The following is a 27,964-nucleotide window of genomic DNA, read 5'->3' on the forward strand; positions in this document are numbered from 1 at the left end:
AGGACAAATGGAGTCGGGGGGTAGGGGGGGAGGGGGGAGGAGGTGAGGTCCCTGTTCACCATGAATTCAGAGGGTGGTACTTCCAGCATTGTGGTCCTCCAGCTGTGCTACACTGAAGTGTCAGCTGACATCTTTGGTTTCTTTTAGCCAGCCGCCCACACTTCCCATTTCCAGTCAGGGGAGGGGCAGGGGGCCTGTGTGTTGGGGCTGGGTAGGGAGTCAGATCAATGCCCAGTTAAGATCCTAATGGGGCTGCCATTTGCCAAGGTGAGTTTTACGGAGAGCTGGCCTCACGTGGCAATGCTGTGATCAGAATTTCAAAAGAAAGATGAGAAATGTGCAGCACCTATCCCATTCATTTCCCCTTCCTATACCCCTCAACCCTGCCTCTTGGCCTTTCATGTGTCCTGTGTTTGCCTACCCATCCACCACAACCCCCATACATTCACTGCCAGTTTATATCCCTGTATATCTACCCCTGTGGCCTTTACTAGCCCTTGTGCCATTCTTTGCCCAATCATCACCATGGTCCTTTCTAACTTTGATGTCAACTTAGACCTTGTACCCACCATCTTTGTCCTTCCTTGTCCATCCCAACGCACTGTGTACCCACCAGGCGAAAACCTCGGGAGCCATGTTGACAATGTCCATATTATGATTGGAAAAAATAATGTTAAACATTGAAATTCCTTCAATGAATATCTTATGAAACTAAACATCAAGTACTTAACCTCTTTTATAAACTAATATTTCAATTGTATAAATATTTGGAACTATCCATCCAAATGCTCACCTGGACCTCTCCATCTCCATTAATGACGACCGACTTGACACTGACATTTTTTACAAACCCACCGACTCCCACAGCTACCTGGATTACACCTCTTCCCAAACTACCTCTTGCAAAAATGCCATCCCGTATTCCCAATTCCTCCGCCTCCGCCGGATCTGCTCCCAGGAAGACCAGTTCCACCACAGAACACACCAGATGGCCTCCTTCTTTAGAGACCGCAATTTCCCTTCCCACGTGGTTAAAGATGCCCTCCAACGCATCTCGTCTACATCCCGCACCTCCGCCGTCAGACCCCACCCCTCCAACCGTAACAAGGACAGAACGCCCCGGGTGCTCACCTTCCACCCTACCAACCTTCGCATAAACCAAATCATCCGCCGACATTTCCGCCACCTCCAAACAGACCCCTACCAGAGATATATTTCCCTCCCCACCCCTTTCCGCCTTCCGCAAAGACCGTTCCCTCCGTGACTACTTGGTCAGGTCCACGCACCCAAACAACTCACCCTCCAATCCTGGCACTTTCCCCTGCCACCGCAGGAACTGTAAAACCTGCGCCCACACCTCCTTCCTCACTTCTGTCCAAGGCCCTAAAGGAGCCTTCCACATCCATCAAAGGTTTACTTGCACATCCACTAATATCATTTATTGTATCCGTTGCTCCCGATGCGGTCTCCTCTACATTGGGGAGACTGGGCGCCTCCTAGCAGAGTGCTTTAGGGAACATCTCCAGGACACCTGCACCAATCAACCACACCGCCCCGTGGCCCAACATTTCAACTCCCCCTCCCACTCTGCCGAGGACATGGAGGTCCTGGGCCTCCTTCACCGCCGCTCCCTCACCACCAGATGCCTGGAGGAAGAATGCCTCATCTTCCGCCTCGGAACACTTCAACCCCAGGTCATCAATGTGGACTTCAACAGTTTCCTCATTTCCCCTTCCCCCACCTCATCCTAGTTCCAAACTTCCAGCTCAGTAACTGTCCCCTTGACTTGTCCGGACTTGTCCTACCTGCCTATCTCCTTTTCCACCTATCCACTTCACCCTCTCCTCCTTGACCTTTCACCTTCATCCCCTCCCCCACTCACCCATTGTACTCTATACTACTTTCTTCCCACCCCCACCCTCCTCTAGCTTATCTCTCCATGCTTCAGGCTCACTGCCTTTATTCCTGATGAAGGGTTTTTGCCCGAAACGTCGATTTTGAAGCTCCTTGGATGCTGCTTGAACTGCTGTGCTCTTCCAGCACCACTAATCCAGAATCTGGTTTCCAGCATCTGCAGTCATTGTTTTTACCACATTGTGAAAATTATAGTTTGGGAAATTAATTGTGCAACAGCAATACAAAATAGTTAAAGTGAACAGATCACTCTGGAATACCTAGCCTTATTTCAGTCTCCATAGAAATTTCAGACTGTTCTTTGGTAGGTTTGGTAGTCTGAATGAGTTTCTGTGCTTTGTATCTGCAAGCCTTCCTTTTCATATTCCCAAAGGATGTTTTACCTCCACCCCCCGAAGGTGCCCCAGGTTAATGTTCTGGGGATATGGGTTCGAATCCCACCATGCCCAAATGATGAAACTCAAATTTGAAATCTGGAATTGAAGGGTAATCTAGTGGTGACATGGGACCATTGTCAAAAACACCATCTGATTCACTAATGTTAGCATGAGCTGCATGATGCTCAGTGGTTGGCATGGCTGCCTCTCAGTGCCAGGGATCTGCATTCAATTCCACCCTTGGGTGACTGTGTGGAGTTTGCACATTCTCTCCATTGGGTGCTTTGATTTCCTCCCACACTCTAAAGATGTGCAGGTTAGGCAGATTGGCCATGGGAAATTGTCCCATCATGTCCAAGGATGTGCAGACTGGATGGGTTAGGCATAGGAAATGCCAGGTTACAGGGATTGGGTAGAGTGGGATGCTGTTCAAGGGTTGGTGTGGACTTGATAGGCCAAATGGCCTGTTTCCACGCTGTAGGGATTCAATTCCCAGGGCCCTACCACTAAGCGTGTAAGTTCTGCCCTGCTTTGCCTTAACAAAATGCAACCCCTCACATGTATCTAAATTAAACTCCATCTGCCACTCCTTGGCCCATTGGTCCATTTGATCAGGGTTATGTTGTACTCTGAGAGAAATATTAAAAAAGACCAAGAATAAGCAGCTCAGCCCTTCCAGCTTGCTCTCCCATTTACTAAGATCATGGCTGATCTGATTTTAACCTCAACTCTACATTCGTGCTTATCCCCCGATTAATCTTTCGTCCCCCTTTGTCATCAAGAATCTATCTCTGTCTGCCTAAAAATATTTAAAGATTCTGCCTTTTGAGGAGGGGGATTCCAAAGAGTCTCAAACCTCCGGAGAAAAAAATGTTTCCTCATTTGGAGTTATATAGATGCCACTATATTTTTAAACTTTGACCCTCTAGTTCTAGATTCTCCCAAAAAGAAAACATCCTTTCCACATCATCCTTTCCACTCAGTCAGGTCCCCTCAGGATCTTATGTTTCAATTCATTCACCTCTGACCCTTCCAAACTCTAGAAGATACAGGACACAGCCTGTCCTGCCTTTCCTCATCAGGCAATCCCCTCATTCCAGGGATTAGTCTGGTAAACCTTTTATGAATAGCTTCCAATGCATTAGCATCCTTCCATAAGTACAGTGACCAGTGCATTATACAGCACTCCAGACATGGTCTTTCCAATGCCCTGTCTAATTAAAGCATAACCTACTTACTCTTACATTCAACTCCCCTTGGAATAATCTAGAACCCTCAATGAGCTTTCCTGATTACTCGCTGTTCCTGCACGCTAACCTTCAATGATTCATCTGCAAAAATACCCAGATCACTCTCCTACCCAAATATTGATTCAGCTGATTTGATTTCTAGTCTGATGTTTTAACCTGATTTTATATGCGTTAACCATTCATTGTTATTATTTCTGTTCAAACTTCGACATTGATAGGTTGCTCCTACATAATATTAATGCCACTTTCACCCAAAACGCTCTTTGCTTCATTGTCAGTAAATGCAGCAACTTTAAAATGTACCTGTCAACATGAAAGGCTTAATATTTCTGGATGATATTCGTCTGCCTTCTATATTAAAGCTAATGGTAACCTGTTTATTTGAGGTTGGAGAGAAATCTCCTCTAAACTAATGGACAGTGGATAACATTTATCTAAATGAAAAAAAAATTAAGCAAACTCTCTGTAGCTGTGGAACAGGTTTGGAGTAGGAGGGGCAGATGGGGGGTGAGTAAGGGATCAGGGTAGTGTTGATGAGCACAGGTTCTGGGTAGGGGTGAATGGATGGGGACGGTGCAGAATTGGGGGGTGAGGGTAGTCTGAGGAAAGGCATTGGGAGAGAGGGACAAGAGTGGGGAAGTCTGGGTGGGAGAGGGAAGATAGGCGTTTACTCAACAGTTTTTTTAATGGAGTCTGTTTACTTTGAAGCAGTGGATTCGAGTTCTGGGTCGAAATTCCCGTTTGACATTTCCCTGTATGGAAAGAGAAACTCCAGAAAACCGCAGAATGCAAAGAAGGTAATTTGTGACACAACAACGTGGACGCGGATGAGTTTCAGATGTAGGAATATCTCAGATACATTACGTACAGCACCACAGAGAGATCTGACAGCAGGGATGGAGCAACAGGAAGAGAGCCAGTCATTTCCTGTTAGTGCTACATAGAAATGTAGAAAGATTCATGATATGGCACAAGGCTATTCTGCCCCTTCTGTCTGTGCTGTTAAAAAATGAGCAATCTAGTCTCCAGCTACCTTCCAGCCCTTGGTCTGTAGGTTAAACATCTTGGGTACATAATAAAATGGTTTTGAAATGCACTAAGAGTCTCGGTCTCTGGGGCTAGTGATTTCCAGAGCTCCATCACCCTCCCAACATGGAACTCCAAGAGGATGGACCAAAAGTAGCAGTGTGAGATTCATCCAATCAGAGTTCTATTGATCAGTTTGGTGGGCCATCATTGTGTTTGGCTTAAATGGTCTGGGGGCTGAATTGAGCTGGATTACAGCTTTGGAAGTGAATATTCTTCACTGCTGTTAGATGCATCAAAATCTGAGATAAGGCGCAAAAGTGTGAGGTGGGAAGTGCTGGTCTTCCATCATCATCCAATCCTTAAACATTAAAACATTAAAAATAGGAGCTGGAGTAGGCCTTTCGGCCCTTTGAGCCTGCTCCACCATTTAATATGATCATCGCTGATCATGCAATCTCAGTGTCCTTTGCCCACATTCTCTCCATATCCCTTGATCCGTAAGACCATAAGACATTGGAGCAGAAATTGGGCCATTTGGCCCATCGGGCTGCCCAACCTATTATGGCTGATACATTTCTCAACCCATTCTCCCACTTTCTCCCTGTAACCCTTGGTCCACTTCACAATCAAGAACCATCTGTCAGTTCCTAGGAAGGGTCACTGGACCTGAAATGTTAACTCTGAATTCTCTCTACAGATGCTGCCAGACCTGCTGAGCTTTTTCATCAATTTCTGTTTTTGTTTCTGATTTACAGCACCCGCAGTTCTTTTGGTTTTCAACAGCCTATCTATCTCTGTTTTAAATATACACCAAGACCTGGCCTCCACAGCCTTCTGTGGCAATGCATTCCACAGATTCACCACTCTCTGCCTGAAGGCCTTTCTCCTTATCTCTGTTCTAAAGGGTCTTCCCTTTTCTGTAAGGATGTGCCCTCGGGTCCTAGTCTCTCCTATCAATGGAAATATCTTCCCAATGTCTACTATGTCCAGGCTTTTCTGTAAGTTTCAATTAGATTCCCCCCTCATTCTTCTAAGCTCCATTGAGCATAGATCCAAAGTCCTCAAATGTTCCTTATATGTTAAGCCGTTCATTCCTGGGATCATTCTCGTGAATCTCCTCTGGACCCCCTCCAGGGCCAGTCCATCTTCCTCAAGTATGACGTCAAAAATTGCTTTCAGGACTCTAAATATGATCTGACCAGAGCTTTATAAAACCTCAGAAATAATCCCTGCTTTTACATTCTACTCCTCTGGAAATAATTGCCAACATTGTGTTTGCCCTTCCTAACTACTGAGTCAACCTGCAAGTTTACCTTGAGACAATACTGAACTATGAATCCTAAGTCCCTTTTCACTTCAGATTTCTGAATATTCATCCTACCAAAGTGCATGACCTCACTTTCACATTCTCCGAACCTGTCCAAATCCTTCTGCAGCCTACCTGCCTCCTCAATGTCACCTGTCCCTCCATCTCTCTTTGCATCATCTGCAAACGTAGCCAGAATGCCCTCAGTTCCTTCATCCAAATCATTAATGTATAAAGTGAAAGATTATGGTCCCAACACTGAGCCTTTGGAACACCACTAGTCACTGGCTGTAAGAAGTACCCTTTTATCCCCACTCTCCACTTTCTCCCACTAGCTGCAAGGACCACCTGCTGCTCCCTCTTGACTATATCTAATGAACTGGCCCCAGCATCCTGTGGGAGAAAATTCCACAGGTTCACAACTCTCTGAGTGAAGAAATTCTTTCTCATCTCAGTCCTGAATGGCTTACCCATTATTCTTAGACTATGACCCCTAGTTCTGGACTTCCCCAACATCAGGAACATTCTTTAAGTACATTTAAGTCGTCATTGGACAAATATATGGACATATGTGGAATAGTGTAGGTTTGATGGGCTTCAGATTGGTATGACAGGTTGGTGCAACATCGAGGGCCAAAGGGCCTGTGCTGCGCTGTTCTATGTTCCTTTGCCTGTCTCGCCCCATAGGATTTTGCATGTTTCAATGAGATCCTGCCTAGTTCTTCTGAAGCCCAGTTGACCCTTCAATTCCAGTTTTCAGTTTCTGTTCCCTCAGAGAGAGGTTTAAAATTAGGCTCACTGTCAGTCAGCATTGTGGAGAGGACATGGGCAGTTGGAAAGGGATCTCTTTGATGTCCATTCCGTGTCTTGGTTCTTTCCAGACACCAGGAAGGATAGGAGCTGTCCAGGAATGGACTTGTGCTGTTGGGTGCTGTTGTGTAGTGGTTGCTCCATTGAGTCAGTGTGGGACAGCTCAGCATTTGAGACAGTTGCTTCCTCACTAAAGATTTGGAATGAAACTCTGTTCTTCTCTGTGATAGACAAGATCGCGATGTAATCAGAAAAGCCCCTGTCAATCAGGAGAATTGGAATATGATACATCAGAGGAGGTAACATAAAGAGGAATGTTTGTACAGGAGCTTGATCCAATCTTTATTTATCTCCCCACACCCAGATTGAGGTTATGCATGAAATCAGTCAAACAAGAAATGCATTGTACTCCCTAAATTCCGAAAGTGATGACAGCGTGGAAATCTTAAAAGGGTGAGAGACTAACAACATTACAAACCGGTCTTAGTATTTTTTAAGTAATACACAGTGTTTAATGTTTTACGTTGCTATTTGCTGGTCCTGCTAATCACAATCGAATTCATTGGGATCGTTTTGATTCTGGATGATCATGTAAAGCAGTTGATACTGGATCAATCAACAGTTATATATTTTGCTCCTGAATGATTCAGTGGAAATTTGAAATGAATTTTACTATAAGGCTGTTTCACTGTTTCCTATCTGTACTTATACTTCAGATATAAACACTTATTATAACTTATGTTTTCCAGGCATATCTTTAACCTTTCATTATAAACTAAATTCACCACAATTTGGTCCTTTGATATACCCAACAGCTTGTAAATGAATCCCTGCTTCACAACTTCTATTATCGTTTTTGTTTCGTGAATATATTGATGACATGGTGTAGAAGACAGGAATAATTGTGTCTGTGGGTCAAGTAGGGGTTATTGTCACCTCCAGCATGTTTCTGCTGGTTTATGAGAATTACAGATGCAGTATGAGACAGTGAGTCCTGTGTAGGTCAGTGTGCAGGAAGAACATACGTTTCCCTTTAAAGTGTGCTCTCTGTCACAACATGTGAAAGTCAATAAGCAAACTAGGAGCAATCAGGTACTGACGGATAATCTCTTTTCATTGTTATAAGATTGGCTGCGGCGCTGATTAGAAATCATTTATCTTGCATGGAATTTAGTGGGGCATATTTATCCATCACCTAAGAGGCCTTGGTTTTATGGAATAAAAAATCACACCTCCAACTCCCTCAGCGCTGATCCTCCGACAGTGCGGCACTCCCTCAGCGCTGATCCTCCGACAGTGCGGCACTCCCTCAGCGCTGATCCTCCGACAGTGCTGCACTCCCTCAGTGCTGACCCTCCCACAGTGCTGCACTCCCTCAGTGCTGACCCTCCGACAGTTGGGGGCTACCTCAGTAATGACCCTTCAACAGTGCAACACTCTGTTAGTGCTGGGTGTTGCATCCTGTATTTTCTTCCTTAAATCTCGGGTTAGATTTGAAATTACAACCTTCTGTTACCTAAATCGAGCCTACCCAAAGAGGAACATGCCTGATGAACTGACTGAAGTGTGCTGGACCACAGCTGACTAGGTGAGAGAGGGCTGGACATGGGAATGTTTTAGCATTGCATTTGATAAAGGATTCAGTCACTGCTCAGAAATCTCTCACCTTAACTCAGTCAGATGAAAACAGAAAGGAAGAATGTAGTGAAGTGATATAGTGGTAAGTGATGAGGGAGATGTAAGTCATAGACCCATTGTTTTTGTGTTTAAGAACAAAGTTGAATGTCCCTAAGAGTAGAAGGATGTGTATCTATACCTTCTGTTACTTCTTGCCTTGATGATACTAGTAATCACAGTCTAGCCTTCCATCCTGTTGAAACCCATACTCCTCAGAAACCCTGATATGTGTGTCATAACTCCCACCCTATACCATCTTTGTCATCCCTAAGCTTTCTGACCAGTAGGGACTCCTGGTCCAGAAATACTCACACATTAAAGTTCATATTGTTATTTTCAAATCCCTCTGTGGTCACAAAAACTCTATTTCCCTGTACTGTCACCCAATATTATGGCCAGCATCTCCGTGTTCCTTCAAACCGAGCTGCTTATGGTCCCAGAGTTTAATACTGAACTATTGGAAACTGCAGTTCTCTCCTTCAGCCTCTTCATTTCTGTACCTCTCTGTGGTCCTTTAATTTGCTGCATGAATCCCCCCCCACCCCCATCTCACCAAACTATTGAACCCTTGGCCTGTACCTCATTATGTGGCTCGATGTGAAATTTACACAGTTGTGAGGTATGTTGGGATGTTTCCTTGTGTTGTAGGTGTTATATAAATGCATGTTGCTGTTGATGAGCTGTTGCCATGTCACTTTAATGCTTATTTTTGCAGGCACGTGATAAATGAGCTGATCGAGACGGAGCGTGTGTATGTGGAGGAGCTGAGCAGTGTGCTACAGGTAACACCACAAACCAGCTTGCTGCTTTGAGTTTGATCATCTACATGAGGTTGTTTGTACTGCAAAGACCAATCTTTACTTTTGTGTTATTTTGTAATTACGGTCTGAAATGAGGAAAGATATTTCTAAAACCAGGTGTTGCAAGAGTTGATATACAAATTCAAAGCAACTCACCCGATGCTCATTGTGAAAATTATTTGCACAGCTGTGGGTTACAGCAATGGCTGCAGGTGAACTGGAGCTGAAGGGTTGTGTTGATTGGCAACATGTCGCAGATTGGTTTACAGTGACTAGCTACCAATGACAAAGTCTTCTGTCTGCCAACAAATGTGTGATTGATTCTCAGGTCTCTGAACAGCTTGTGGCTGTGAGAAAGATACAAAGAAGGTTCAGACCTCCACCATTGGAGATCTCTCTGTGCTCAACAATACATGCCACTCCAAACCTGAAGATGTTCAGCTGCCTTCTCTTCCAACAGTTGCTATGAGCTGTGACATTTAGTCAGTAAAAGCCAGGGACCTTTTTTCATTGAGGCAGCCCCATCCTGTACCTTCTGCAAGCCAGTGAAAACTTCCTGAGAAAGGGAAGTGCCAGAGCAACATTCCGATCAGCACAGAAACCATCTCAACATAACAGAGACCACTAAACAGCTTTCCCCTGTCTCTGTCACCACCCAAAACACCCATGTGTCCATGAGTGTGTGTTTGTGCACGCGTGCATGTGTGTGTGTGCATGCGTGTGTGGGTGTGTGTGTTTTTATGTAAGAGGAAATTAGTTTGAATTGGCAGAGTTATATCTGACAGTTTGTAATTGTGTACCTTGTAATAAATAGTAATTCTTGGTAACTACAGAAACCTGATCTGTGCTTTCTGTCAACCTGGATCTGAAAATCAGGGAAGTTGGTGAACTTTGCATACTTGTAAAACCTTTAAATTTTGTGATGACTCTGGGAATAGAGGGCTTTATTTCCAATATGCTGGCTCAGTGAGTCATGATACGATGTTTGTGGTTATGAAGAAAGACTCAATAAAATTGTGGTTACTTTATTGAGGCAAGAAGAGAGTGTGCTGGGCCTAATTAAGATGTGGACAGTCTTTGTGAGCTGTTGGTTGGTAAACCAGGAGTCAGAGACTGAAGATTATCTCTCAAAGAACGAAGGTAGTGAGGGAGAATTCTCTGTGCCTTGGGTGCAAACTTGAGGTTGATTGGACAAATACTTGAGTGCAACTTCTTACATCAACCCCATTCATTCCTCAAAAATACAACAGCTACCAGACCAAAAGCCACCAGCTTCCAGGAGTGTCAGAAACAAGTGTGTGACCTCCAAAGGCAAATTGGGGTTGTCAGAACTGAAGCAAAATGTGGTTATTGTCTGGATAGAACTGATGTGATCCATCTCTGCTTCCTATCTCTGTACGTTGGCTCAAGTTGATTTTCCCTGTACTTTTACAGGGTTACAAAATGGAGATGGACAATCCAATGATGATATCTCTCATGCCATCCTTATTGGAGAACCAGAAGGAGGTATTGTTTGGGAATATGTCAGAGATCTATGATTTTCACAGCAGGTATAAATCAAACGCGCCTTACCCTTTGCAGATTGCAGTGGATGTTTTTGGATGAATGTTGCCTTTATTAATAGCTCATATCTTCCCCAGGATTTTTCTTAATGACCTTCAGAACTGCATCGAGATGCCAGAGAAAGTAGGAGTCTGCTTCCTTCAGAGGGTATGAACTTTCTACTCTTTAGACTGACATTTATATTAATTGCATCTGTTGGCTTCATGTCAGTGTTTCTCACTCTGCTCTTTAGAGGGAGAATTTCCAAATGTATGTGAAATACTGTCAGAACAAGCCACGCTCAGAACATCTCTGGAGACAGTGCTCAGACTGCCCCTTCTTTCAGGTAATAGATTTGTCAAAAATGTTGATCTAAAATGATATTAAGAATCAAATGGTTGGGTTTTTAAGGGCTGCAGGAATATGGAGACATGGGGGCTTTTTTGTGCACCAATCTTTGAAGGTGGCAGAACAAGCTGAGAAAATTATTCATGAAACACAAAAAAACAGGAGCAGGAGTAGGCCATTCAGCCCTTTGAGCCTGCTCCACCATTTAATATGATCATGGCGCACCACCCAACTCAGTGTCCTGTTCCTGCTTTCTCCCCCATATCCTTTGATCCCTTCAGCCCAAAGAACTATATCTAACTCCTTCTTGAAAACATTCAATGTTTTAGCCTCAACTGCCTTCTGTAGGAGAGAAGTCCACAGGCTCCCCGCTGAGCATAGACTTTTCTCTCAGTCCTAAATGCCCACCCCATATCCTTAGACTGTGACCCCTGGTTCTGGACCCCCCAGTCATGAGGAACATCTTTTCCACATGTATCCTGTCAAGTCCTGTTAGAATTTTACAGGTTTCTATGAATTCTCCACCACCTCATTCTTTGAAAATACAGTGAATATAATCCTAACCAATCCAGTCTCTCTTCATATGTCAGTCCTGCCATCCCAGGAATCAGTCTGGTCACCCTTCACTGCATTCCCTCCTTCCTCAGATAAGGAGACCCAAACTGCACACAGTGCTCCAGGTGTGGTCTCACCAAGGCCCTGTATAGTTGCAGCACGACATCCCTGCTCCTGTACTCACTATGAAGACCATCATACCATCTACCTTCTTCACCACCTGCTGCCTTTGCATGCTTACTTTCAGCAACGGCTGCACAAAGACACCCAGGTCTCACTGCATCTCCGCCCTTTCCTAGTCTATCCCCATTCAGATAATAAGCAAATCAGAACCTTGACTACATCAGTACAGGGGCAAACTGCAAAAGCTGAAAGATAATGGAAAACTCTTAGATTGGGGTTTAGATCAGAGTGATGCTGGAAAAGCACAGCAGGTCAGGCAGCATCTGAGGAGCGGGAAAACCGACGTTTCGGGCAAAAGCCCTTCATCAGGAATAGAGCCAGGAAGCCTCCAGGATGGAGAGATAAATGAGGGAGGTGGGGCTGGGGAGAAGGTAGCAAAGATTACAATAGGTGAATGGGGGTGGGGATGGAGGTGATAGGTCAGAGCAGAGGGTGGAGCGGATAGGTGGGAAGGGGGATTGGCAGATGGGACAGGTCATGGGGACAGTACTGAGCTGAGGTAAGGTGAGGGGAGGGGAAATGAAGAAACTGGTGAAGTCCACATTGATGCCCTGGGGTTGAAGTGTCCGAGGCGGAAGATGAGGCTTTCTTCCTTCAGGCGTCGGGTGGTGAGGGAGTGGCGGTGGAGGTGGCCTAGGACTTGCATGTCCTCGGCAGAGTGGGAAGGGGAGTTGAAATGTTGGGCCACAGGATGGTGGGGTTGATTGGTGCGGGGGGTCCTGGAGATGTTCCCTGAAGCGCTCTTGGACTGGTCAGGCCTTGCCAGAGTACTGGGTTCAACTCTGGGCACCATCATTTTGAAGGAATGTTTAAGCTTTGGAAACATGCCGAAGGAATGGGAACTTCAGTTCTGTGGAGAATCTGGAGATTTCTTCGTTAGAACAAAGCATAAGACCATAAGACAGAGGAGTGGGAGCAAGGCCCATCGAGTCCACTCCACTATTCAATCATGGCTGATGGGCATTTCAACTCCACTTACCCGCATTCTCCCCAAAGCCCTTAATTCCTTGTGACATCACGAGTTTATCAATCTCTGCCTTGAAGACATTTAGCGTCCCGGCTTCCACTGCACTCCGCGGCAATGAATTCCACAGGCCCACCACGCTCTGGCTGAAGAAATGTCTCCACATTTCTGTTCTGAATTTACCCCCTCTAATTCTAAGGCTGTGTCCACAGGTCCTAGTCTCCTCGCCTAACGGAAACAATTTCTTAGCGTCCACCCTTTCCAAGCCATGTATTACCTTGTAATAACCTACTTGTCACCTCTTCAAAGAATTCTAACAGGTTTGTCAGGCACAACCTCCCCTTACTAAATCCATGTTGACTTGTTCTAATCTGAACCCACCGAACTCATCTCTGCATACCTCGACACAGTCCTGTCCCCCTTAGTCCAAGAACTCCCCACCTACATTCGGGACACCACCCATGCCCTCCACCTCCTCCATGATTTTCGCTTCCCCGGTCCCCAACGCCTTATCTTCACCATGGACATCCAGTCCCTGTACACCTCCATCCCCCATCACGAAGGACTGAAAGCCCTCCGCTTCTTCCTTTCCCGCCGTACCAACCAGTACCCTTCCACTGACACCCTCCTTCGACTGACTGAACTGGTCCTCACTCTGAACAACTTCTCTTTCCAATCCTCCCACTTCCTCCAAACCAAAGGAGTAGCCATGGGCACCTTCATGGGCCCCAGCTATGCCTGCCTCTTCGAAGGATATGTGGAACAGTCCATCTTCCGCAGCTACACTGGCACCACCCCCCACCTTTTCCTCCGCTACATCGATGACTGTATCGGCGCTGCCTCGTGCCCCCACGAGGAGGTTGAACAGTTCATCCACTTTACCAACACCTTCCACCCCCACCTCAAATTCACCTGGACTGTCTCAGACTCCTCCTTCCCCTTCCTAGACTTCTCCATTTCTATCTCGGGTGACCGAATCAACACGGATATTTACTATAAACCGACTGACTCCCACAGCTACCTAGACTACACCTCCTCCCAACCTGCCCCCTGTAAAAACGCCATCCCATATTCCTAATTCCTTCGTCTCTGCTGCATCTGCTCCCAGGAGGACCAATTCCAATACCGAACAACCCAGATGGCCTTCTTCTTCAAAGACCCGCAATTTCCCCCAGACATGATCGACGATGCCCTCCACCGCATCTCCTCCACTTCCTGCTCCTCCGCCCTTGAGCCCCGCCCCTCCAATCGCCACCAGGACAGAACCCCACTGGTCCTCACCTACCACCCACCAACCTCCATATACATCGTATCATCCGTCGTCATTTCCGCCACCTCCAAACGGACCCCACCACCAGGGATATATTTCCCTCCCCTCCCCTATCAGCATTCCGAAAAGACCACTCCCTCCGTGACTCCCTCGTCAGGTCCACACCCCCCACCAACCCAACCTCCACTCCCGGCACCTCCCCCTGCAACCTCAAGAAATGCAAAACTTGCGCCCACACCTCCCCCTTACTTCCCTCCAAGGCCCCAAGGGATCCTTCCATATCCGCCACAAATTCACCTGCACCTCCACACACATCATTTATTGCATCCACTGCACCCGATGTGGCCTCCTCTATATTGGGGAGACAGGCCACCTACTTGCGGAACGTTTTAGTGAACACCTCTGGGACTGTCGGACCAACCAAACCAACCACCCCATGGCTCAACACTTCAACTCCCCCTCCCACTCCACCAAGGACATGCAGGTCCTTGGACTCCTCCATCACCAGACCATAGCAACACGACGGTTAGAGGAAGAGCGCCTCATCTTCTGCCTAGGAACCCTCCAACCACAAGGGATGAACTCAGACTTCTCCAGTTTCCTCATTTCCCCTCCCCCCACCTTGTCTCAGTCAAATCCCTCGAACTCAGCACCACCTTCCTAACCTGCAATCTTCTTCCTGACGTCTCCGCCCCCACCCCACTCCAGCCTATCACCCTCACCTTGACCTCTTTCCACCTATCGCAGTCCCAACACCCCTCCCCCAAGTCCCTCCTCCCTACCTTTTATCTTAGCCTGCTGGACACACTTTCCTCATTCCTGAAGAATGGCTCATGCCCGAAACATCGATTCTCCTGCTCCTTGGATGCTGCCTGACCTGCTGCGCTTTTCCAGCAACACATTTTCAGCCTTGTTCTAATCTGACCCTGCTCTTCCAAGAATTTAGAAACCAATTTAGAAGGCAAGTTAAGGCAAGACTAAAAAAAAACAATTTTAAAACAGAAAGGGTTTTGATTGAGTAAATAAATGGAAACAGTTTTGAGTGGTAGAAGAGTCCATAAGCAGAGGATACAGGTTTAAGGTAATTGGCAGTAGCCTATTCATTTGATGCCGTCAGTGGGAATTCGAAACTGTGGACTGAGATGGGCTTCTGACTCTTGCTAGCTTTGTGTTACCAAGGTGACAGTGGTAATCCAGAAGTTTGTGGGGTCATGGGTCAAATCTCAGTGCAACCTTTACCATCTAGAAGGTCAAGGGCAGCAGATACACAGGAACACCTCCACCTGCATGTTCCCCTCCAAGCCACTCCCCATCCTGACTTGGAAATATATCATAGTTCCTTCAGTGTTGCTGGGTCAAAATCCTGGAACGCCCTCCTTAAGGACAGCATCTCAAAAAGGCAGCTGGCCACCACCTTCGCAAGGGCAATTAGGGATGGGTGGCAAATGCTGGCCCAGCCAGTGGTGCTCACATCCCATGGAAGAATAAAGGGACAGTGCTGTTTGTGGGGGTTTGCTGCTCTGGTTCTTATGTTACCTTGAAACATCTGATACCAAAAGAATCTATCGGAATGGAATGTTATGAATAGCTTTCGGCCCCTTATCTGAGGAAAGATCCTGTGCCATGGAGGCAGTCCAGAGAGTGTTCACCAGGCTGATCCCAGGTACTGTGTTATGAGGAGAGATTGACGAGGGTGACATTGAAGTTTAAGAGAATGAGATCAAACCTTTTCAGAACATACCAGATTCTTAGAGACTTGACAGGATAGGTCTGGAGAGGTTCTTTCCCTTGTGACAGAGTCTAGAACCTGAGGGTATAATTTCAGAATTAGGGGTCCCCCGTTTAATACAGAGATGAGAAGGAATTTCTTCTCCGAAGGAAATGAATCTGTGGATTTTTTTTATTGCAGAGGACTGTTAAAACTGGGTTATTAAATATATTCAAGACTTAGTCAGATAGATTTTTAATCAGGAAGGAAACCAAGCGTTATGGGGAAAAGGCAGGGGAAAGTGCAGATGAGGATTACCAGATCAGCCATGATCTCATTGAAGGGTGAAGCAGACTGGAAGGGCTGAATGGCCAACTTCTGTTCCTACACTTTATGGAATGCAAGTCTTTTATTCTCTTTTGTGCATGCTCTGTGTCCCTTTATTCTAGATCGCCCTGTCCCATACCAGTTAGCAGAAAAAACACATTCTTCCCAACTCTCCAATCAAATCCTTCTATCATCTTGACTTTGATCCTCAGTATTAAAGAGGAAAAAAGCATGATCTATGGAACCTAACATAACGTAATCCTCTAGTCTGATTGCCAGTCTGGTTTCTAGAGGCTTCCTGTTGTGCAGTACCCACTCCCTTCAGCAGTTAGAAGAATTACCAAGAGGAGTGCAATCCCTGACACAATCCAGTGGAACTAGTGGAAATATCATTCTCACACCATAAGATAATGTCTGGCAGGTTGATAGACTCCCTACAGTGTGGAAGCAGGCCATTCAGCCCACTGACCCTCCAAAGAGCATCCCACCCACACCCACACCCCTACCCTGGTCCAGGGTTATCCACCCTAATCTGCACATCCCTGGGGACTATGGGGCAATTTAGCATGACCAATCCACCCAACCTGCCCATCTTTGACTGTGGGAGGAAACTGAAGCACCCGGAGGAAACCCATGCAGACAAGAGGAGAATGTGCAAACTCCACACAGTCACCCGAGGATAGAATTGAACCTAGGTCCCTGGCACTGTGAGGCAGCATGCTTACCACTGACCCATCAGTGGGGACCTTAGAGCCCCCAACCTCAACTGTGATCTTGGGTCCATATTGTGCTCCATGTAAATCCCCCATACTCCTCTATGTCAATAAAATCTTCCTTCTTGTCCTGTTTTGACACCGTCGCCTTGATTAATTGTTGTAATCGCTCTATCTTCATTAGTTTGTACAGTTTTGGATTACTTATTATTGTGGTAATGCAACTCTTATACCTAGAGAAAGGGAGGACTGCAGATGCTGGAGATCAGTTGAGAATGTGGTGCTGGAAAAGCACAGCAGGTCAGGCAGCGTCTGAGGAGCAGGAGAATCGACGTTTCGGCCATAAACCCTTCTTATACCATCATGTTATTCCAGTCATTTGTCTTGTCTCCAGCATCTCCTTATTTTTGTAATTGACTCTCTGCCTCATTTATTCATATTATAGGTCATTTGTTCCCTTGTTTTTCAGCTGTTGACACTTTACTCACACTATCTGACACTCTTGGTCACCTGCAGAGACTTATTATTCGGTACTCCACTCACACTAATTGATCTTTTGATCCCTCTGCCCCTTGATCTCTCGACCTATAAATTCTCTGTTTGTGAGCTTCCCTCTCACTTCACCTCATGAAGGAACAGGGCTCCGAAAGCCCATGGTTTCACATGAACCTGTTCGACTGTGTTAGGTTCTTTTCCCGAGGTTTCACACATGAGATGCAGTTCGCACACACCAACTTGTGCAAACAATTAAAGTTTACTAAAGCCTGTGCAAGCTAGGTGACCCCCTTTGACTCCCCTTGCAGGTGTGCGAGATCAAGTCAAAATGAGGCCCTCCACAAAGAAGACACATCCCTTCACAGATACTCGGGCCACTCCCTCACAGTCACATGTTACCCCAAGTACAATGGCAGGATTAGAGATAATGCACATGTAAATGCCCTAATCCTGGAGAATCATTATGCAGACAATTTCCTGACTCAGTGATTCCCCAAGACAATGTAGGTGCGACATACCTAGCTTTGGGGGAAAGCATTTCTGAATGGAAGAGATTGAATTATAATTTAATTTGATAATAGCAGGGGTGTAGTAGTAAATGACTGTCTAAATGGAATAGGGGTCATTCACATTCATGACTGTCGTCCCCACCCACTTCCAGAATGTTCACCAAGTACAGTTTAACTCTTTAATATTACATTAATGCCCAGAGAGATATTCCTATTTAATCTTTTAATATTACATCTGTAACTTGGTGTCGTGTGACTTCTGATTCTGTCCACCTCAGTCCAGCACTGGCACCTCCACCTAATCGCTGAAACATTGACAGATGTTTAATCTGGCAGAAGGGAGTCTAGAACATGAGGGCAGAGCCTCAGGATAAGGGTCAATAGGAACAGGGGGTTTCGGAGAAGGAGCAGACTCTTTGGCTTTTTGAGCTTCCTCTGCTATTTAATAAGATCATGGCTGATCTGATTGTGGTCAAAGCTGTCTTTTCCTGGACTCCCTGAGAGGATTTGAGAGCATGTAGATGTCTTCATTCAGAGATTCATGTATCTTTAGAACTATCTAACCCAGAGGGCTTTGCATGCTGTTCTATTGAAGATCTTTTGGGCTAGGATAGAAAGTTCTGATCTCTCAGGGAACCAAGTGATGTGGGGAATGAACGAGAAAAGTGAGTTGGAACAGGAGAGCAGACATGGAGAGGCAGCTTGAGGGGCTGAATGGTCTATTCCTGCTCCCATTTCTTATATTCTTCCCTCTCAGCTGTTGCAGTGATCCATTTAGATTGGATTCAGAGTTGCTTGGTATTTTTTTCAGAGCTGATATCATTGTCTCTTCCTAACTTGTGTGCTCTTTACCAGGAATGTCAACGTAAACTAGACCATAAACTTGGGCTGGACTCATACTTACTGAAACCCATTCAACGGTTAACAAAGTACCAGCTATTACTGAAGGTACGTCACTGAGCTGTTGTCGCAGAACCACAGCAGACTCCACGACCATGTTCACCCTACTCTGAGACTTACATTTCTATAGTACCTTTCCCATCCTCCAGCTCTACCAGTCAGGTAAGTATTTTTCTTTCTGAAGGGGAGTTGCTGTGGTAGTTTAAGAAATGGAGCAACCAGTTGGTACACATCAAACTCCCACAAACAGCATTGTGACCACAGCTGGATAATCCATTTCCAGAGATGCAAAGGTTAAATACCGCACATTGCCGGAGAGCTGAAATAAAAAAAAACACATATACTGGAGAAACTCAGGAGGCCAGTCAACTTCAGTGAGAGAGAAACACAGTTAATGTTTCAGGTCAATGGCCCTCTGTCAGAACTGGAAGATACCAGGAATGTTCCAGGAAGTTGGAAAGTTCACACTTTCCATTTCTGATGAAAGGTCATTGACCTTGGGGTGTGATCTCTTGGTTGTGAAGTGCTTTGAAATCTGCTGAGGCTGTGTACTTCCTTCAGCTGGAAGTGTTTGCATTTGGAAAGCAGCTTTAGCCACACTATCCAGGAAGGCACACTCTTCAAAGGAGGGCAGAGAGCTTTGTAGCTCCCTAATGACCATTCCACCCTCAACCAAGATCAGCCAAAATAAAAAGAAATGACTCCTCACCTCAGGACTGTTTGTGGGATCTTGCTGTGCACAACTTAGCTCATTCTTTGCAAAAGCCTTGGAAACTTTCAGCAAGAGTCAAGATCAAGTACTTGAAAAATGTGGCTACGTTCCATTGTCTACAAGGGGATGCTTTTTTGAAATATAACTTCAAAAATACACATGATTCGAAAATGAAAGCATGGTTGTTGTAATAGTTAACGTAAATTATGCTGTCCACTATTTTAACCTTTTTTCTCTTAATTCACTCAACTTTTATTTGAAATTTTGTAAAACTGTTACATTATATGCTGTTATAAATAAGAGGACAGAATAATTTCATACAAGTACGTTTCTTCATTGTTAGCAACTGTGCCTAAGTCTCAGTAAACAGTAAAAGTTGCTATGTTCATTTCTCCATCTGGACAGCACCCTTCTCTCTTTGCTAATGCTTTCCTATTGGACATGTTTCTGCTCTGTTCTGTCCCTCCTCCCTCTCCTCCATCTCCCAGTGAAACTGCACTGTCTTAAAAAGTGGTTTAACAGAGGAGCTCACATCTCCAGAGTAAAGGTCCAAGACACTGATGTTACAACCCACTTATAGATTCATACTGTATGGAAGCAGACCATTCAGCCTATCCTGACCCTCCAAACAGCATCCTACTCAGCCCCCCTACCCTATCCCTGTATTTCCCATGGCCATCCTACCACACTTGCACAACTTTAGACTGTGGGAAGAAACCGATGCAGACACGGGGAGAACGTGCAAACTCCACACAGACAGTCGCCCAAGACTGGAATTGAACCTGGGTCTCTGGTGCTGTGAAGCAGCAATGCTAACCACTGAGCCACTGTGCCACCACAGGACATGAGAAAGGATTCTCAAGCTCCTCTGCTTTTCGGGTCGCCACAAAAGTGAATGATTTAATCAAAACACATAAAGTCCCCAATTTATATCCAAGATGGCGGCAACAGATTAGCTGCATTGGGGCTACTGCGCCCAGGGCTCATCTACATCTGTATGCTTTTCTTTTCTTTTTACTTTTGCCTTCCTTTTCCCTTTAAACTCTTTTCTGCTCGGTTGGTGAAGTATTGGCTAGAGTGGGCCGTCCATGCCACGGTAGACAAAGATGGCGGTATAGCCCTGCTGGGGTTGAGTAAACGATGAAGGAGGCAGTGGCAGTGGCAGCAGCAGCAGCGGCAGGTCAAGGCAGATGCAGCTCCAGCCCAGTCTGAGGTTTCCCGGCGAGTAAGAAGCAGGGCCTAGGCTTCAGCTCCCCCCCCCCCGGTTCTGACTGGCAGGCTGTGCTGAGGCTCCAGGTCTACAGCTCGGCCTGGACGCCTAGCAGCATAGATGGCGGTGAGTTCAGTCTCAGCACAGGACTCTGCGGCCCTGGCAGTGGCTGCATTGGCGTGGTCAGTCCCATTGGCAGTGTTGGTGGAGGTGAGGTGGCACCAGGGATTAGCAACTCTAGCAGCACAGCGCAGTTACAGCTGTGTGGTCAGTTTAGTATCAGGTACTCAAGAATCTGGGGCAGACCAGTCTGGATCCAGGCTACACGCTGAGCTAGAACGAGGATCTGATAAACCAAAGACTCAAAGATGATTATTATTGCCTTATTTTTCTGTCTGTATATTCTGAATTTTGAATTATTTTCTGTGTTTTAAGGTGGCACTGGAGAATGGTGAGACTAAACACTTTTCACCGTGTTTGTAATAAATACACATGACAAAAAATAAATCAATTCAGGTGATGGAATCAGGTGAACAACAACACCCTGACCAGATTCCTGTACTTAATAAGAACTACTGTCTATTACTGATGAGTACCTTCTAATCGCAAGTAAACAGCTATAAATTATCAACATACCGCTCTACTAGTTACAACTCTAACCCCCTTTTAAAACCCCAGCCCACACATACCCACAGATACAGACAAAAAATGTTGGTTTCACAGATTAAATGAAAACAGCCTGGAGCCATAGTCCACAGGGTCTGTTGGGATGTTCCTTTTGACTTGACAGGACTTGCTGCTCTTCACTTTCCTTTCTCCAGGTTCCTGATCTACTTTGCAGGAGGTACTGAGCAATTGGTGCACAAACTGCAAAGTCTCTTCATTACTGGTTAGAGGCAGCAGCTTATAGCAACTGGTCAGAGAGGAAAACTGCTTTCTCCAACACCCACACACACACACAATCTGCCCTTCCAGTGATCCAAAGACTTTCGCACTGTACTCTTTATACTCACACGCAGTTCAGCAATTCCGGAACCAATCAGCGATTTCTCATTAGGCAATGTGGCTTCCATGATAGGTCACAATTGCACAAACCAAATCAGCTACTTGTTTCCTGTCAAATCACTCTCAACATCCATTCCTGTGGTGCCATACCATCCAGAAACATCATCCTCTAGCCCCCAACCACTTCAGCAAAGCAGTTGTGTAAATACCACACACAATGAGTTTCAGCAAGCCTTTCTTAAAAGTGCAGCAATTCCTTCCACAGTACTTGTTTTTAAAACATCATTTGTTAAGTTGCTAGTCCACGGTTTTAACCCTGATGACATGTGAACGTAGATAATCCTCTGCTCTTTTGTCGAAACACCAACCATCCAGAAAGATGCTGTCAAGTGCAACTCTTTGAGCTAATGAGGTATTTCTCTGAAGTAATTTGCAATTTACTGTTCTCCTGGCAGGAATTATTGAGGTTCAGCAGTAATAGTGAAGGAACCCAGGAGTTACATGAAGCTCTCACAGCGATGTTGAACTTACTGAAGTCAGTGAATGACTCCATGCACCAGATTGCTATCACAGGATATAACGTGAGTGCCTCTTTGGGAAGGACCCTTAACATCAATTAATGAGGAAAAAACATGCATTTATTCCAATATTTTTGAGCTCTTGCATTGCCAAGGAAACTGAGAGCGGCGCAAAACAAGGTGTTGATCAGGTTGCAACTGAACTAAACATTACAATCCAACCGCTCAGCTTATTTCTCCCTGAAAATAAAACAAAACTAAAAAGAACTGCGGATGCTGAAAACCAGAAACAAAAACAGAAATTTCTGGAAAAGCTCAACAGGTTTGGCAGCTTCTGTGGCGAGACATCAGTTAATGTTTAGAGTCGAGTGATCCTGCCTTGGAACTCAAGTCCCAGTTCTGAGGCAGAGTTACTCGACCAGAAATGTTAACTCTGATTTCACTCCGCAGATGCTGCCAGACCAGCTGAGCTTTTCCAGCAATTTTCTGTTTTTGTTTCTTATTTATCGTTCTGTTAATTCACCTCCACTGGATGATTGTATATGGTAGCAGAGCCAGCAAATTATAAGCTGCTTTCAGTGACAGTACTTATCAAAGTATTGGATTGTTGTAAAAATCCACCTGGTTCACTAACGTCCATTAGAGAAGGTCAGAGGTCACATGATACAAAAAATGGTTATAGTCCCACAGGTTAATTTGAAATCACAAACTTTCAGAGCCCTGCCCCTTCATCAGGTGTAAGAGCTGAAAAAGATGGACTTCACCTGACAAAGGAGCAGTGCTCCAAAAGCTTGCGATTTAAAAAAAAAACCTGTTGGATTATAACCTGATGTCATGTGACTTCTGTGAGAAAGTGAGGACTGCAGATGCTGGAGATCAGAGCTGAAAATGTGTTGCTGGAAAAGCGCAGCAGGTCAGGCAGCATCCAAGGAACAGGAGAATCGACGTTTAGGCATAAGCCCTTCTTCAGGAATGAGGAAAGTGTGTCCAGCAGGCTAAGCTAAAAGGTAGGGAGGAGGGACTTGGGGGAGGGGCGTTGGGAATGCGATAGGTGGAAGGAGGTCAAGGTGAGGGTGATAGGCCGGAGTGGGTTGGGGACGGAGAGGTCAAGAAGAAGGGATGAACTCAGATTTCTCCAGTTTCCTCATTTTCCCCTCCCCCCACCTTGTCTCAGTCAAATCCCTCGAACTCGGCACCGCCTTCCTAACCTGTAATCTTCTTCCTGACCTCTCTGCCCCCACCCCACTCCGGCCTATCACCCTCACCTTGACCTCTTTCCACCTATCGCATTTCCAACGCCCCTCCCCCAAGACCCTCCTCCCTACCTTTTATCTTAGCCTGCTGGACACACTTTCCTCATTCCTGAAGAAGGGCTCATGCCCGAAACGTTGATTCTCCTGTTCCTTGGATGCTGCCTGACCTGCTGCGCTTTTCCAACAACACATTTTCAGTCATGTGACTTCTGACCTTGTTCACCTCAGTCCAACACCGGCACCTCCATATTAGGGAAGGGAAACTGCCATTTTAATCTAGTCTGGGCCTACACATGACTTTGGACCCACAGCAATGTGATTGACTCTGAACTGCCCTCTGGGTAATTAGGGATGAGCAATAAATGCTGTCCCAACCAGTGACTCCCTTATTCAGTGACTGAATAAAAAAAGGACACAGGTCCTTTGGGTTTTAAGGTGTATTTATGACCTAAGATTTTTCATCTGAGTTCACCTCCGAATGTCTGCCTCTCAAGATTTAGAGAGTGGTTCATTCATCTCTCTGTAGGGTCCAGTATTTTTCTTTTATCAATTCCCCCATTGCTATTCCCCCCAAGACGTTGGTGCTGAGCCACTTCCATGAACCAGGCTGTGTAGGGAGACCCACAGTGCTGTTGATGAGAGATGTGCTGCCAGTCAATTCCTTGAGTGTTGTTGGAGCTGCACCCATCCAGGCAAGTGGGCAGTATTCATCACACTCCTGAGTTGTGCCTTATCAATGGTGGACAAGCTTTGGGGAGTCAGAAGGTGAGTTACTCACTGCAGGATTCCTAGCCTTGATCCTGCTCTTGTAGGCATTATGGTTATATGGCTAGTCCAGTTCAGTTTCTGGTCAATGGTAACCCCCAGGATGTTGGTCATGGGGGATTTGACAATGATAATGCCATTGAATGTCAAGGAGTGATAATTAGATTGTGTTTTATTGGTGATAGTCATAGCCTGGCTTTTGCATAGCGTGAATGTTATTTGTCACTTGTCATCCCAAACCTGGATATTGTCCAGATCTTGTTGCAGTTGCTTCAGTAACTAAGGAGTCATGAATGGTGCTGAGCATAGTGCAATCATTGGTAAACATCCCTGCTCCTGACCTTATGATGGAGGGAAGGTCATTGATGAAGCAGCTGAAGATGGTTGGGCCTAGGTTACTACCCTGAGGGACTCCTGCAGAAATGTCCTGGGGCCGAGATGACTGACCCTCCAACAATCACAACTATCTTCCTATTTGCCATGTGTGACTCCAACCAGTGGATAGTTTCTTTGATACCCATTGATTCCGGCTTTGTTCAGGATTCCTTGAACTCGGCTACATTTGATCAATTGCAACTGTTACTCTCCCCTCCCCTCTGGAATTCAGCTCTTTTGTCCATGTTTGGACCAAGGCTGTAATGAAGTCAGGAGTTGAGTGGCCCTGGCAAAACTCAACCTGGGCGTTACTGAGCAGGTTATTACTGAGTATGCATAATTTGAGAGCACTGTCAATGACCTATACCATCACTTTACTGATGATCGAGAGTAAGGGCTGGAGCACAAGTCTTCAGTCCTATTGCCGGAATGTTGTCAGGGCCCATAGCCTTTGCAGTATCCAGGGACTCCAACTGTTTCTTGAGATCACGCGGAGGGAATCGAATCGGTTGAAGACCTGCAATGCTGGGGACCACTGGAGGAGACCAAGGTCGCTCATCCACTTGGCACTTCCGGCCTTAGTTTTCACATTGATGTGCTGGGCTCTTCGATCGTTGAGGGTGGGGATATTTATGCAGCTTCTTCCTCCAGTGAGTTGCTTCATTGTCCACCACCATTCACGACTGAACCTAACAGGACTGCAGAGCCTTTGATCTGATCCGTTGGTTGTGGGATCACTTTAGCTCTGTTTATTGCATACTGCTTCTGCTGTTTGTCTCACTGGGAATGCCATGTTTCAGCTTCACCAGGGGGTGATCAGCTCACATTTAGGAATGTCCAGTACTGCCCTTGACCCTCCTGCACTCTCTGGTGAACCTGGTCTCCAGCCGATGGTAATGGTAAGGTATGTCAAGGTACTTTTGACTAAGAGGGATAAGAGGCATAAACACAGCGGGGGCACTTTCAGCATACGGTCTGCCCTAGTTGCAATTGGTAGGTAGCCACCACATTCTTGAGGATATTTAGACAAGAAATACAGGACTTTCCAGTAACAGATCAAGATTGCATTTAGGAAAATGCTCTTGGAAAAAAAAGGAACAAATGTTGATAATGACAGTTAAACATATAAATTTTATACTGATTATTAATTAATTTTGTTAATATTAGACAGTGGAGTCTCAGCAGAAGAATCATCTAATGGTTTTGATTGACAGGGCAACCTGGAAGAATTTGGTCCACTTTTGATGCAGGGCTCGTTCAACGTCTGGATCAACCACAAGAAAGGTCCCACCAAAATGAAGGATCTCGCTCGCTTCAAACCCATGCAACGCCATCTCTTCCTTCACAAGACAGCACTTCTGTTCTGTAAGAAACGCGAGGAGCATGGAGAAGGTTATGACAAAGCACCTTCTTACAGTTTCAAACATTTCTTAAAAGTAAGACAGTGAATCTCACCATTTGCTGTTGTGTTTCTCAGTTGTGCTATTGTTCTGGGGGTAATTTCAGTGTTCCTCTGCCCCAGGATTGCTATTCCACACAAGGATTCTGTTGTGAGAGACACCCAGCTCCAGCCCTTTCCCCTTTTTGGGACGCTGCTCATCACGAGCAGCAAGTTACTGACACTGTTACACTTGTAGAGCTTCATGTAATCTCTACAATGTAGAAGTAGGCCATTTGGCCCACCGAGTCCACATTGCCCCTCCAGAGAGCATCCCACCCAGGCTCAGTCCTATCCCTGTAACCCTGCATTTCCCCTGATCAATCCACCTAGCCTGCATATCCTTGGACAGTGGGTGTGTTGCGAAGTTGGGTAGAGTAATTGTAGATTGGGAGGTTGGAAGTTAGAATTTGGTGTGTGTAAGATTGTACTACAAGCCCTTTTGGCCCAAGCCCTTTGTCCATGCCGACCAAAATGTCCATCCACTCTAACCCCATTTCCCTGCACTTGGCCCATATCCTTCTAATCCTTTCCTATCCATGTATTTGTCCAAATGCCTTTTAAATGTTGTTAATGTACCGTCCTCAACCACTTCCAATGGCAGCTCATTCCATATACATACATCCCTCAGTGTAAAGACGTTGGCTCTCAGGTTCCCTTTTATTCTTTCACCTCTAAACTTAAACTGATGACCTCTAGTCCTCGATTCCCCAACCCAGGGAAAAGGCTCTCTCATGATCTTATACACTTCTATAAAATTCCCCTTCAGTCTCCTATGCTCTAAAGAAAAAACCCTAGTTTGTCCAACCTCTCCCTATAATTCAGACGTTTGAGTCCTGGCAACATCCTTGTAAATTTCTTCTGCACTCTTTCCAGTTTAATGACATCCTTCTTATAGCAAAGTGACCAAAACTGAACATAATACCCCAGGTGCAGCCTCACCAATGTCCTGTGTAACTGTAACATAACTTCCCAACATCTACACTCAATATATACTGATGAAGGCCAGTGTGCCAGAAGCCTTCTTCACTGCCCTGTCTACCTGGGACTCCACTTTCAGAGAACTGTGTACCTGAACTCCAAAAAGTCCCTCTGTTCCACTATAATCCTTCAAGCCCTACCATTCACCATGAAACTCCTACCTTAATTTGACCTTCCAAAATGCAGGATCTCACACTTATCGATATTAAACTCCGTTTGCCATTTCTTGCCCCCTTCTCCAGCTGATCAAGGTCCTGCTGCAATTTCTGATAATCTTCCTCACTGTCCACGATACCACCTATTTTACTGTCATCTGCAAACTTATTAAACTTGCCTTGTACATTATTTTTATTTAACCACTGGAAGTTTCTGAAAAGCAGAATGCACTGCTTTTCACACTGCAGTACTGCCAATCTTTGAATCAGGGCTGGTTAACCGGATTCTTTTCCAGTTTAATCAAAGCTGTTCTAGACAAAAGTAATTTGCGCCGGCTTTCATCATTAACAGGGAAATAACTATTTATGATAAACAAATATTTTCCTGAACAAATGGCAGAGAATCGATTCCCAATCCATGATGCACCTTAAGCTTTCCTCCTTTAAAACCCCAAACATACACACATTCATTCACAGGAAAGACAGGCAACAGACAGTTTGACACACACCTTATGATTGGAAAGTATCAAAATAGAGAAAATAAAATTCTAAAGATCAAAAATCCAGGTCACAAGGTGATAGTTATTTCTGACTTTTTAAAAATTTGAGTGAGGATGTCTCAATGTTGTCTATCGGCTGATGGTCAGTGTTTGATTTGATAGTTGATCACGTGAACCTAAATCTTTTCTCGTGTTAGAATTCGTTCTTTTAACCATCTTTTATTTGGTCTTTTCACTCACTCACACCAAGACGGGGAGAGGGATGTTTTCTGTTTGTGCTACTCCTACAAATCTGTAGCAAACTGTAGCTTGACCAATCTGAGGGCTATCATCAGGCAGAATTTCCTTAACTCAGTAACTCCTGGTGCCATTCAG

At 45.4% G+C, this 27,964-nt stretch overlaps 1 protein-coding gene across 6 annotated transcripts in view; it reads left to right on the forward strand.

The window, feature by feature from the left end:
• Nucleotides 1-27,964, forward strand: part of mcf2a (MCF.2 cell line derived transforming sequence a) — a 191,729-nt gene that overhangs the window by 133,611 nt on the left and 30,154 nt on the right. For 5 of the 6 annotated variants that reach the window (XR_011964151.1, XR_011964152.1, XM_072595614.1 and 2 more), the window contains 9 exons: nt 4,250-4,338; nt 7,051-7,139; nt 9,079-9,145; nt 10,598-10,713; nt 10,804-10,873; nt 10,959-11,051; nt 18,633-18,725; nt 22,060-22,185; nt 25,730-25,951. Coding sequence is in view for 4 of the 6 variants with exons in the window: in XM_072595614.1 (XP_072451715.1) it covers nt 4,250-4,338; nt 7,051-7,139; nt 9,079-9,145; nt 10,598-10,713; nt 10,804-10,873; nt 10,959-11,051; nt 18,633-18,725; nt 22,060-22,185; nt 25,730-25,951 (965 nt within the window). In the remaining 2 variants the exon portion in view is untranslated. The remainder of the gene's footprint in view (nt 1-4,249; nt 4,339-7,050; nt 7,140-9,078; nt 9,146-10,597; nt 10,714-10,803; nt 10,874-10,958; nt 11,052-18,632; nt 18,726-22,059; nt 22,186-25,729; nt 25,952-27,964) is intronic. The other variant, XM_072595615.1, reaches the window with a different exon arrangement.

Source organism: Chiloscyllium punctatum, chromosome 25, assembly GCF_047496795.1.
Source record: "Chiloscyllium punctatum isolate Juve2018m chromosome 25, sChiPun1.3, whole genome shotgun sequence".
Lineage (NCBI taxonomy): Eukaryota > Metazoa > Chordata > Chondrichthyes > Orectolobiformes > Hemiscylliidae > Chiloscyllium > Chiloscyllium punctatum.